At 46.0% G+C, this 12,585-nt stretch overlaps 2 protein-coding genes across 6 annotated transcripts in view; one reads left to right on the top strand and one right to left on the bottom strand.

Moving 5' to 3' along the window:
- Positions 1-2,101, top strand: part of TRPM5 (transient receptor potential cation channel subfamily M member 5) — a 36,883-nt gene extending 34,782 nt beyond the window's left edge. The window contains exon 24 of the mRNA XM_064714793.1: positions 674-2,101. Within this exon, the coding sequence (XP_064570863.1) occupies positions 674-774 (101 nt within the window). The 3' untranslated portion in view covers positions 775-2,101. The remainder of the gene's footprint in view (positions 1-673) is intronic.
- A 935-nt stretch (positions 2,102-3,036) lies between these two features.
- TSSC4 (tumor suppressing subtransferable candidate 4) lies at positions 3,037-7,496 on the bottom strand. Of its 5 annotated transcripts, none has more exons than XM_064714798.1 (4): positions 7,369-7,496; positions 6,802-6,928; positions 5,923-5,995; positions 3,037-4,865 (listed from the first exon to the last, which is right to left on the bottom strand). In XM_064714798.1, exon 4 carries the CDS (start codon positions 4,775-4,777, stop codon positions 3,743-3,745), a length of 1,035 nt encoding a protein of 344 aa, XP_064570868.1. In that variant the 5' UTR covers positions 4,778-4,865; positions 5,923-5,995; positions 6,802-6,928; positions 7,369-7,496; the 3' UTR covers positions 3,037-3,742. The 5 variants fall into 5 exon arrangements, with proteins under 5 accessions (XP_064570868.1, XP_064570865.1, XP_064570867.1 ...); XM_064714795.1 differs by having other exon boundaries at positions 7,298-7,435; XM_064714797.1 differs by lacking the exon at positions 5,923-5,995.
- Positions 7,497-12,585: the final 5,089 nt, after the last annotated feature.

Genomic DNA, 12,585 nt, shown 5'->3' with positions numbered 1-12,585 from the left:
TTAAAAATAAAAACTGAGCAAGTCTCCTATTATTTTTTTAATTAACAGAATTCATTTGCCCTTAGAGCTGCACCCATTTCTGTCAGTTAAGAATGGTGTCCTGTGGCCCAGGGCTCCACTGCATGGAGCTTTAATCATTAGAGACAGGAACAAGCTAGTTCTCAGCCACTGCAGGATATCCAACACAATAAAGATTTTGGACACCCTTCTTAATGACCTATTTCAATATCAACCTAATGCTACTACAAAACAGCCTCCAAAACCCATAAACTGAGCATATATATATACCACATGGAAAAAAGTAGCTGGAAAACTCAAAGTCACAACATGACAGGACCTCAAGTCACACAGATTTGAGCTAACCTCAAGCTTTATTTAATTCTGTCAGAAGTTTATATAACACTTATGTGAGTTGCTTCATTATCAGTATTCCAATAAAACAACTCCATCCCATAGCAGGCTTCCCAGACATTTTGATACTGTAACTGCATAAAACACAGAAATTTAAATAGCCGAAAAATAACCCTGTGTTTATCATTTACCGAGCAAATGCAAAGTAATACAATCTCCAGTGTCTTTTTTTCAACATTTTAAAGTTTCTTAAGCAATTACTGCTATGTGCCCCTTGTGTTAAGGCTTTTAAACGAGTACATGACTTTTCCAATCCTATTAGGTGTGAAGAGTGCCAACACAGAAGTGCCTTTGCCACAAAGAAGGGAAAGAGAAGAGCGTGCAGATCAGTTTGAGACTGACATCGAATACATTGACAACTAAATTTTATTCTATTTCTTTACATTAAACCTTTTGTCCTACTGAACTACTGTAGAAGTAAAATCCTAATCTCTTGAAGGCCTAAAGGCAACAAGCTCCCTACGCTAAGCACTATCAGTGCCTGACATTCCTAAGGATTTCTTGGTCTTTCTCCTTCAATTTCCTGGGCTTTGTTTCCTGCTGCTCCCATAGCACTCGATCCTTTCTCCAAAACCATTCCACAAATAGCATTAAAACTTTCTCCTCCAGGGTGACTCTACCACCTTATTTTCTAAATACCATTTGTTCTCCAGATACCACACCCTCAATTCACCATCACCGCTGCCAAATTCCACACTTCTCTGTTCAAGGGAGTCTCCCTTTGGAAGGGCAGTCACTTACGCACTTACAAACAAGCTCCTTCCTTGGCCAAGACATCAAGCTCGTACTCCTGAGCTGCTTAAAAAAAGGAAATCAAGAAAAAGTTTCCAAGGAAAGGGCCTGAATACTGAAACATTACAAAACATACAGTTCCTGGAGTTCCTACAACTCTCAAACAATGGCACTCACCAGCTTCTCTTCCCACACTGGCTCCTGTGAGGCATTCCTTTGCTGGTATTCCTTCTGAAAGGCTCCTCACTCAACCTCAGAGAGTGGAATCACCTGGTTTTTGTTGGGCCCATGCCCCATCACAGCTGCTGCCAGTTCCCTGCTGAAAAGGAGCCTTTGCCTCCATGTATCACACCACATGGAATATCTCCTCTACATCTAAGCATCTGATTTCATTTTACTTTTCTTTCTCAAGCGTCAGGGGAAAAAAGAAATCACCTAAGAGACTTTAAAACAAGAATGTGTACCAAGAATTATCGTGCAGTCTAAGAATTTAGGCTGTTTGTGGCTTTTTCCATTACTTAAACTGGCTTGTACATTTTTAGCACATAAAAATTCACTGACTTTATTTGAATTTTGCAAGATATACCACAAAAATATCAATACCATTCTCTAAGGGGAAATTTCTTTGGAATAATATAAACAGCATCAGAAGGGGGAAGTATTGGGCTGTGTCTGACACTGATACAAACTTCAACTGCATTTCCTCACATGTATAATATTGTCTCTATACATTGTAATTGTAGATTGCACAAAAGCTTTCTGTTATCAGAGGTGGAAAAAAAAATAAATCTCAGCTCTGACAAAAATCAGCCTTTTATTACCAGATATTAATCTTGCTATGATGGCTTAATGAAACAGGCATTTGTCCAGTTTATTCAGCTGTGCCCCAGACCTGTGACTCCTTTAGCAGCGATGGAATTTTGATAGTCCTACCTGTTCCTCACCCTGGGCAAGCAGAACTCATAAACCCAGTCAGTTTGAGTAACTGAGCTGCATTTTTTTGTTAAGAAATAACAGATATCTCACAACAAGCGTTCCCTGCTCTTGGCAGCAGTTTCCATTTTGAAATGGCCACTATTTCAATGTGATAAGCACACTAATTATCCACTGGAACCCAAAATCTATCCATTGGGACCTGCTGTGTGTATCCACTCACATGCATTGGAACAACCAAGGTATTTACCAATGACCCACCTAAGCAATGTGCATCCAACTGCACACTCATGAGAACATACATTCTGCTCTGAAAACTAAAAGGTGCCTTTAGAAAAATGGAGCACAACTGCTCCTTTTACACTGTTTTCTGCTTCTTCTACCAAATGATGCATCAGTTCAAACACAAAGCCCAAGTGATGTGGGCCTCCCAGTTAATTACTGCTAAGATGAAGTCACTCCCTCAAACATCCTTCAGAATCTGAGCAAGCACAATCTACCAAGAAATATCACAAACTCTTCAAAATTAATCTTTCACTACACAATTGTAAATACTAGTCTTGGGATTGGTTCATTTAGAATAATGACCCAAAAAATGTTAGTCCAAAGTGACCTGAACTAATTTGAGTCTCAAATCATGTAACCTTTCAAAGAATTTAATCTTTCAACCTTAGTTATTAAATTTACTAGCACTGTGGAAAAAAACCCACTCTATTTGACATTCCCTACAATGTGATTCATTGTATGAGATGACTCATCCTATGAGGGCATTATACATTGTAAAATGATTGAAAATGTTAAAAATGTGAGGTTTAGAATCTCTAAGACTTGAGGGAGAAGTTAACAAGATGGCAAAGTTAGAGTAACACTTTAAAAAGTTTTCAAGGCAGTTTAGGAATCAAATAAAATGTTTGGTAAAACTCCTACAGCTGCATTACTCAGTGTGATTCAGACAAGAAATCAAGTTACAACCAAAAGTTTATTGTATCACATAGAAAAAAAAAGTCTCCAGTTCTGGTATAAATAGCTGATTCCCACAAATGCCCCAATCCACATATAGAATCAGTATGGAAGCAGCACCTCCTGGAAAGGACATACAAAGGTGCAGATCCTCACATCATGTAACTGGGCATTGTTGTGCTTTCACCCTCAATGGCAATGACAGAAAGATGTTTTTAAACAAAAAAGTTAAAAGGTTTTCCTCCCTGGGACAGGGCCAGAAGAAATCACATGCAGTGGAAGACTAGGTTTTATTTTCATAGTTTAAAAATCTCTACATAATGAGCTCATCACCTTTTCTCCAGGATTCCACAGGATTTGGGAACAATTCCAAAACTGGGAGTTACTAGGAAGCCCTGCAACCGTTTAGCTAACACTTCTGTTTCTTTGGATACTTCAGCTCTGGAGTATCACACTTTATTCTATCCTGCCAGGATGCAACTATCCTGTGCCCATGGAACTCTCATAAACAAAAAGGCTGGAGTTTATTTTAGGTAGCCTAATTTCTAACAATATAAAACATTCTTGGTGGCTATGATGCAAACTGTTGGACAAAAAGCTATCATGTGGTTTTCAGACCAGAAAGGGGGGAAAAAAAAAAAAAGAGAGAGAGAAGGAAAAAAATGACCAAGACAAGTCCTGGGATGTCTCCAATGTGCTTCATCCTTCAGGACTCTTCTTCCTCCCCTTCATCATCTGCTTTAGGTCGGAAATTTTTCCTGCTCTTCTTCTTACTGCAGTGGAATCCAACTGTTCCCAGCGATGGCTCTTCACCTGCACCACTAAGCCTTGTATCAGGTTTATGTTCTGTGTTCTGGTCCCCTTCCATCATGCACTCCTCCTCCTCTGCTGCCTTTCCACTGTCACTGTCTAAGTGCCCCAGCTCAACCTTATCCTCTTCCCTCAGGTCATCAGCCTTCTTAAGAGATTTTCCTTTCAGATCTGTCTTCACCTGTTTTTTATCATCCTCCCCTGTAGATGTTTTCTTTTCCAGTCCATCAACACCTCTTTTGGTTGGTTTGGTGAAGACAATCCTCCCAGCTCCACAGCTGGAAGGGTCCTGGTTGAAGGACTGGGTGTAGCTGTCTTGGGTAGCCGAGCTCTGTTGCTCCCCTCTTTTCTTCAAACCCCCCAGAAATTCCATGGCCACTGCCCTGTTAGTCTTGTCACTGCACTCTGAAACTCCCTCCAGGCTGTATTTGGTCCAGCGCTCCGGGTGTGCCACGTAGTCAGGCACTGCAGGAGAGGTTCTGGGAGCCTGCACTGCTCTGGCTTGCCTTCCCATGTTTTCTGGGACCACGTTACCTGAAACTGTGGTTGGAGGCAATGGGCGCTTGAACCTCCCATCAACAACATTATCTTCAGGCATCGAGGGCACAGACAGCTTGGCTGCCTCTTCCAGGCAATCAAAAATGCTCTGGCTACGGAGAGAGAACGTAGAACTCATGCCCTTCAGATGGAATGGCTGCACAGGAGATCTGCTGTTTGAAGAGTCAGGTGTCTCTCCTGATCTGGAATCCCCTTCATCTACAGATGGCTCCTCGGGAGATATTGTATCAACTTCTGCTTCATCCGCCAGCCCCAAGTCATCAGAGTCAGAATCGCTGAGTGACACCGTGTCTGAGGGCAGAGCTCCTTCAAAGTCTCTGCCCCCATCAGCCACTATCCCCAGAAAAGGTTCACCCGCCTCCTGGTCTCCCATCTTCGAGCTGTCACTCCACTGAGGTCTTTGATGTAGGCCCAGGAACAACTCTAAATACACTTTTCCAAATGCCCAGCAAGTTTAGTGCCTAGAATACAAACAAACATAAAACCTCAACTGTGAAATGAGAACCAAGAATGAAACCATCACTCTGTGTCATGCAAAGTAATTATAATTGCAATATAACAGTTAGCTGTGCTTTAGGGATTCCCAAGCAATTTTGCTTCAAATGAAAGCATTATTTAAGGAATGAATACACATTAAAATTAAAGATTTACACAGGACTGAATACAAGAATATGAAGTAATTGAAAGTAATGCTACCAAATCTCTTTACAGGTAACATCAGGTCCAATTACTAAAAGATGAAGATAAAGCTCTTGAGTTAATCTGAATCCCCCAAAGCTGTCTTATTACATCTTCCAGGAGACAGCAATGAGCTCTGCATATTAAACCCTGTGTTTATTCACACTGTAAACATCCACAAAACACATGCAATTTCTCACACTTTGATTTGGCCAGTACAGCCCTTACTGCACTAGCTCTGTACCTGCTGTCCCAATAGCCATCACATTCTGCCTATCACAAAGGACACTATCACTGATCCCTATCAGTGACAGAAAACCCACAAAAATATCAGGGCCACTGTTTCAAGTCTGCTTTAATGTGGCATAAAGTACAAGCTCCGCTCCCTCCTTTGGCTCCATGCTCTCAAGTCATTGCTAGATTCCAGGAACTGGAAAACCAGACAGCTCAAGAAATTGATCCCATTGGATTAAGAAAACCAATCACTCATGCCATGCTCACCCATGGAAATGAGGAGAGACTGCAACCACAGGCCTGCAAGAGCTGGCCCTTCAGTCAGTGAATGACAACGTGAGTTGAAGCCTGACTTCCAGGAGCAGCTGGAATACCTGCCAGTGCCACCTGCTTGAAGGGAACCTCGCTGAATTCAGGTGGTTGATGATGAAACTACCACCTGCTGGGCAACTGGAAACAGAGCTGGTGTTCACACACATTTTGGTTCAGCTCACGTGACTTATGGAAACAGCTCTAACATATTATTAGAATAAGCTTGACTACCTAATTATAGGCTCTTCTGAAACGATGCAGTAAACAGACATGGAAAGTCTGTTAGTCACTCACTTTCTCTTGAGACTGAGTCAGCTTCCCCTCCTGAGGGTCAGTTAAAGCCACCAAAGATCTCAGCACTTCCACCCTAGAAAACAAACATTTCCATCATGATACTGGAAATGTAGTTTTAAAAGTAATTCTATCCCCCTGAATCATCCAAAGCTGCAGAACTGGGCTCTAATTCTGACAGAAACTCATGGTGGTATAAAAGTCTGTAGATGTTACTGAATTTTTGGCAGAAGAACAGCACACAGCCTAATAACGTAGGCACCACTATATTTACCCAGCCTCCACATTTGCACTGCCAACTTTATCTGTAGAACAGAAGGGAGGTTTTAAAAAAATTCAAGCTGTAATTTGCATGTGCAAAGGATTAAATAAACAGTATTAAATGCAGCTGAGAAGATACAATAAAAATAGTTATGCATTGTAAACATTAAGTGCTGCTAAGTATTAAGACCATGGGTAACACAGGCTCGTGTTCTCAAAGAAAGGTCATGTTCAAAGTTAGGGCCAGATTGTTATGAAGCTCAAAACACAGCGAACCTTCTGAGGAGTGTTATATTCCATGTCAAGTCTGGCTGTGTTTGACAGAAAGGATCAGACAGCTACTTTTGAAAACACAGTTCTCCATGTAACCCCTGGCAGCAAATAATCTTAAAATGATACAGCCTTCTGCTCAGTTTTGCAACACATGAAAAGTAATGACTACTACTCAGAAAAGGCCTTGAATAAAGGCCTGTTTTCAGATGGCAATAGGGCCATCAGGGCCATCTCTTGTCTGAGGGCACCTACACAGAAAGGAGAAATTCTGCTCCTAAGGAAATGTTTTAGCCTTAACAAAGTTAGTGGCCAAACATGCTGGCCCTCACACACCCCAGCCTCACTCACAGGTTTGTTATGGTGACATGACCACAGCACGACTCGGGAAGGATGTTTCTCCGGAAGGGAAGGTTCCCAGTGGGCTCCTCCATCCTGGTGTTGCTCAGACAGACTCTGTGCGTCTTCCTGCTGCCTCCTGTGAGGGGGACGGACACCTCAGTCACCGCAAACCACGGCCACGGGCCCGCTCTCACGGTGCACAGAGCACCGCACCAAAGCCCACATAGTCCCTCGGGACAGGGACCCGCGCCAAGGAACAGGGAAGAGGATCAGGGAAAAGAACATCGGCCTCTGGGCACTCGCCCCGCGGAGGGCAAGGCCACGGTGCAGCGCCAGCCGTGCTGCCCCGGCCCCAGCGCCCTTCGCGGCCCGGGATGCTGCTGGCTGCTCCACACGCGGCCCTCGCTGGCCCTGCACCCCGGGCACCGCCACCCGCCCGGGCACAGAGCGCGAACCGCTGGGAAAGGGACGGGAGGGGCGAAAATGGAAAGGGGAGCCCCCGTACCCCGACACCGCACAGCCCCAACACCTTCCACTGCAGCCGCACGCCTTGCCCGCCTGGCCCGCCTTTCCCACCTCTGCCCTCCGCCCGCGGCCCGCGGCGCGCTGGGACACCGAGTCCCTGCCAGGCTCCGCAGAGCGGCCACAGCGGCGGCAGGACCACAACTCCCGGCGGGCAGAACGGCGCGGAAAGGGCCGGCGCCTCCCCGCTCCGCCTCTCTCGGGGCTCCTGGGAGTTGTAGGCGGCCGCCTTGCCTCGGCGGAGGACATTTTGCGAGCCGGGGAGTGGGGCGAAGCGGTGCTGGGCGGCGGGACTACAGCTCCCAGGGCGCACCGCAGCGCCGACATTTCGCAGCATGTGCGGGCCGTGCCCGGGGCTCGGTGCCGGGCGCGGTGCCGGGTGCGGGGCTCGGTGCGGGGCTCCCGCGGGAACCCCCGAGAGCCGCGGTGCCGTCCCGGCGTTGCCCGGCGCCGTGAGGGGCAGCCACGGCACCGCCGCCGCCTTCCGCAGTCGCAATCTGGGAAAAAAACCCTCATGTCACAGCTTTTGTTCTCATCGGAAAAGCAGGGCTTGGCCACCACGAACACATCCGAAGTTTTCTGTTTGTTTCTTTTTTTTTTTTTTTTTTTTTCTCTTACGTGTTTATTCTCAAACCAGAAAACCCCAAGTCGCTTGAGCCATAAAACCACTATCCATCCAAATAAAAAAGTTTCCATTTGCCGTCCCAGAAGAACATTTTTTGCGCGTGTCAAGAAGTGGAGCTCTGTCTCAAAATGTTTTATTAGTGCTGGCCAAAGAGGCTCGTTTTTTGTTTTTCCCCTTATTTCAGCAAAAAGTTCAAATTTTCAGCGCAAATACATTTCCCAAGAGGCTTCAATATTCAGCTTGTTTTCCCTATGTTTAGGGAAAGGTTTGCTGTGCCAGGTGGGTTGTGCCAGACAGTGCTGTGGCTGCAGAGGCTTCACTGGCTCCCTTCAAGCTGGGCCTCACCGTGACTCACCCTTAATATAAACTGCAGCCACTTCATATGCATCCTCAGTTTTTAAATACATACTTTTGCCTGTTGGAGTGTTGCTAATTACAGTAATTTATGACACGAGGTCTGTGTTCGGAACACACTTGGCAGCAGCGATGAGGTTATTGCAAAATGTCTTCTGTCTAGCTGGAGTCATGTTGTAGTTTTAGAACAGCTCTAGAGGTTTCCCCATTTGGGGATGCTATTTTTATTTTTTTGTTATGTGTACGCATATGGTAGTACGGTCACAGGCATCTAAATGGGTATCCAGATGGAGGGAGGAAAGGGAAACAAGAAGTAGGTGAGCAGGAATGGAAAGGAGAAGAGCAGTAAATGGGCAAACAAAAGGAAGAGTAAACTTGGTAAAACAGGCTGCTGGTGCTGTGTAACACAGTCTAGGGTGTTGGGGAGGCAGCAGGAGAGTCTCTGAGCTTAATAAGGAGCAGGCAGAAAAAAGGATGTGGAGTCATATCCCATTTTTGTAAGAGTGGAGACAAGCAGGGTACAACAGAGTGATGCAGACAATGGCACAGTCTTGTTTTGAGCCGTGGTTCTTTGTTAGATGAGGGGCTCAGAGGAGCAGGAGAGGGCAACACCACCTCCAGCGTCCCTGTCACCTGTGGGTGTGTGTGTCTTCAGGGACAAGCTCCATGTCTCCCTTTCCAGAGGCTGCAAGTTCTCACTTTTTGCCTGGATGCTGTATTGATGGCTAAGGAACCTGAATGTACCCTTTACCTCCTTCCTGGTTTTTTATTCATGAAATTAGCTCAACTGGTTAGAGCGTGGTGCTAATAAGACCCAAGGCTATGGGTTTGATCACCATAGAGGCCATTCACTTTAGAGCTGGACTTGATGATCTGGGTGGATCCCTTCCAGCTCAGCCTATTCGGTGACAGAATCTGTGAGAGAAGAGAAGGAGAACTGAGGCTGAGCTGCTCATTCTCTGGTGGCTGAGGACAAGGCAGCTTGCAGCAGTGGAAATGTTGGTGTGTTGGGACTTTCGCTATTGCTTGGCGACAGCTGAAATAAAAATAATGAGTCAGAGTCTGAAGACCAACATATGGGAAAGTGTTTTCCCCTTGCTGGCCTGAACTGAGTGGCTTGAAGAGGGGGCTGGAAGGTGGATCTGGGCTGCAGGACAGGCCATCATCCAAATGAGCAGGCTGCATCCAGGCTCCGAGGGGCCGCTCATTTGCGGGGATGGCTCCATGTGTCTGCAGGAAGCCAGCGCGTCCCTGTGCGTGGGGGTGGCATGTGAAAATGCACAGCAGCCTCAGCCCCATCTCTGGCGCCTCCACTCCTTTCCTGCAAATAAATCTGTCTTTTGGCCCCATCCAGTAGCTGTTTCCGCTGCTCCCTGGCAGGCTCCTGGTGCTGCTCCTTCCCTCGGAGCCTGGGGCAGAGACCACTGGTCCCCATTCCCATGGCCGTAGGAAAGCAGCGGGCCATTCCCCAACAGCCACCCAGATCCTGAGAGCCAGACAGAGCAATGTGATGCATTTTTCAACATCTCCTGCATCTGGAAGGGATGTGGAGGTTCCTCAGATGTGGCCACGTGCAGTTCTTGAGGGGAGGTGGGGTGGGAAAGGACTATTTTCCTGCAGGCAAAAAGGAAAAGTAGAGTCATGACCACTGCAGCCTTCTCTGCTGGAAGAATGCAGTCACACCAAGCCAGACTGGTACAGCCTGAAGGAAATAAATGAGTTGTCCTCTCCCATTTGCCAGAATGAAATCCTACAAATGGCCTTGAAATCCCCTGTGGGGTGGGTTTTCAGAATTCAGTGCTTGATACCACCTCTCTCCTACATTGAGCTTACCTGTTTTACTTTGTACTTTCATTTGGTCCTGTAACAGATTAGATTTAATTCCAGTGCTGTTTACCCGTGTTGGTGCTATTTTCCCCTAAGGTAACTACATGAAATTAGTTCCTGTGGAGTGAGTTTTAATGCAGGCAGGCTATGAAGGTCTTTATCTACTCTGTTCTTCAAATAACAATGTTACTGCCAGCCTATAGAGGACCTGCAGGGAGACACCACAACCCCTTTTTTTTGTTAGAGACATGGCATGTGTGGGAGGGAAGTCCTTTATGAGCAAAATTAATACTCTCTGCAATTACTCCAGTTGTTTAAAAGAAACAAAAACAGTTGGGGGTGTCTGTTCATTTTGATTTAACTACAGAATATTTGCACCAAGAAAACCCTTTTCCCAATCTTGCTGCTTTTTCTGTTTTCCTATCCCTGCCCCAAAGTGCCTGATACTAAAAAAAAACAACCAAAAAACCCCAAAAAAAAAGGCATAACAAAAGGCTGAAAAAGGTCACTGGAACCAGCTGAGTGGCCTTGAAGTTAACATTAACAAAAAAACCTCCACAGAACCCTAAAACTCCCCAGATCTCTTGTTCCAACAAGACCTGTGGGAGCGCCATCAACCAACACTGAGACTTGCATTAACAGCACGAATCCTTGCTGGAGGAAATCTCAGCAGTTTGCTTGCAGCCAGCAGGCAGGGTGTTGTGTGCATGCCATCTCTCCTGGCCCAACACCAACACCTCTCAGTACTCAGCAAAGCTGTGTTCTGGCATGAGGGAATGCCCTAGCAAAGCAGGGCCAAGAAACACTTTTCTCAAAAAAAAAAAAGAAAAAAAAAAGTAAAAGGTGTGATTAAACTGTAATTAGAAGTGTTACTTGCAACCATTGGCACTTGAGCTGGGTCATCTAAATCCAGTGAGAAACACCGGGCAGACCACAGTGGTTGCACAGTTTTTATACCCTCTAATGTGTTTGCAAGTGTGAAAACAACGTGGCTTTCGGTTATGCAGGACTTTTAGCACCTGGGAGGTATTTTCTGTTTGCTCCAGGTCCCTGAGCACTGAAGTGAAAGCATCAGGCCACCAGAGGTCAGCTCAAGGCATTGCCCCGAACAGCACTTCTGCATCCCATTGCTTGCGTTGTGCCCTGTGCAAGGCAGTGGGATGCTCCCCAGGCTGAAACTGGGGAGTGGTCAGGAAAAATATGCAGCCTCTATCTAGTTCAGGTGCACAGTGTGGTACTTACAGGACTTGGAGTTCCCAGCCTGTGTGTACCGCTTGCTCAAGAGCTGGTCAGGTGGGTAATTGTTTCTCTCTCCCCTTCAGCACCCACTGGTGGCAGATGGTTCCTCCCTGGGGGCTGTAATTTCACTGTTGCCGACCTCCTGGTGCAGCCCTCCCACAGCCCCGACAGTGAATGAGATTGTTGAAAAAACGTCACCTTTTTTCCTCCCCTAACTGGAAGGGCTGTGCTGTCATGCCCAGCAAAAGAAGCAGTGGTTCAGAGCAGCAATGTGAGCACAGCCACCAACACATCCTTCACTCCTGAGCCCGGCAGGCAGAGCTGGCAGGCAGAGGGTGCAGCCACATCCAGCACTGAGGGTGCTTTCCTCTGCAGAAACCTCCACCATCAACAGCTCTGGCATGAGAGAGCCGGTGGGATTTATTCCCTCCTGAGAGAATATGGCAACTCTTGGTTACAGCTTTGACAACCTCTGATTAGGAAATGCCATGAGCCAGAAATGCATGTTAATCACAGTAGTCTTAGTACCAGACAATTAGGCTCATTGCTGCTTAGAAAACAAACAGCCCAGATCAAGCTTACGAAACAGAGATTGCCAAAGCAAAAAATACCTCCATAACTTCTCATTAGAAACACTCTAGGAGGTTTTAAAAAGAAAAAAACAACAGTTTGGGAGGGAGGAGGAAAAGAATTTCCACTGGAAAAAATCCTGGCATGGTCTAGTTCAGAAAAATTCATGTTTTTATTTTTAATTCCTGAAAAATCTTGTTTCACAAGAAAAATAAAAAGATTCCACAGTCACATTCCTAGGCAGTGGAATTCCACAGTAAGGTCTCCAGTGACTTTCCAGGTCCTTCAGACCTCTGGAGAAAAATGCTAAAGAGAAGTGTAAGCCAGGGTTGTCTGTGCAGTATGAGCACAAACAAGCTGCAAGCACTGCACCCACCCTTCCCCTCCCACTCGCTTATCCCCGTGGCCACACATGGCAGGACTGCTGTTTTCCAAGGATAACCCATATCTCCACACAATCTTAAAGGGGCCTGTTTTACCCAGTCCTCTCCCAGTATCACATTCAGCTCATCTGTTTCAAGCAGATCAATGCTCGTACTCAAACCTGAAGAGCAAATAAAGGGGACTGAAGTGCAAACAAAGGGGACCTTCCCACTTGGCTGGGGAAGGTTTAAGATCCCAGCTATAACTGCAGGCTGAGGTCCCAAGGCACACAC

The sequence above is a fragment of the Zonotrichia leucophrys genome, chromosome 5, assembly GCF_028769735.1.
Source record: "Zonotrichia leucophrys gambelii isolate GWCS_2022_RI chromosome 5, RI_Zleu_2.0, whole genome shotgun sequence".
Classification (NCBI taxonomy): Eukaryota; Metazoa; Chordata; class Aves; order Passeriformes; family Passerellidae; genus Zonotrichia; species Zonotrichia leucophrys.
The sequence above is the reverse complement of the archived record's forward strand: the minus strand, read 5'-3'. Positions and strand labels throughout refer to the sequence as shown.

Excerpts from the sequence above, each read along its gene's own strand:
- TSSC4 (XM_064714798.1), bottom strand. The coding sequence starts at position 4,777 with ATGGGAGACCAGGAGGCGGGTGAACCTTTTCTGGGGATAGTGGCTGAT.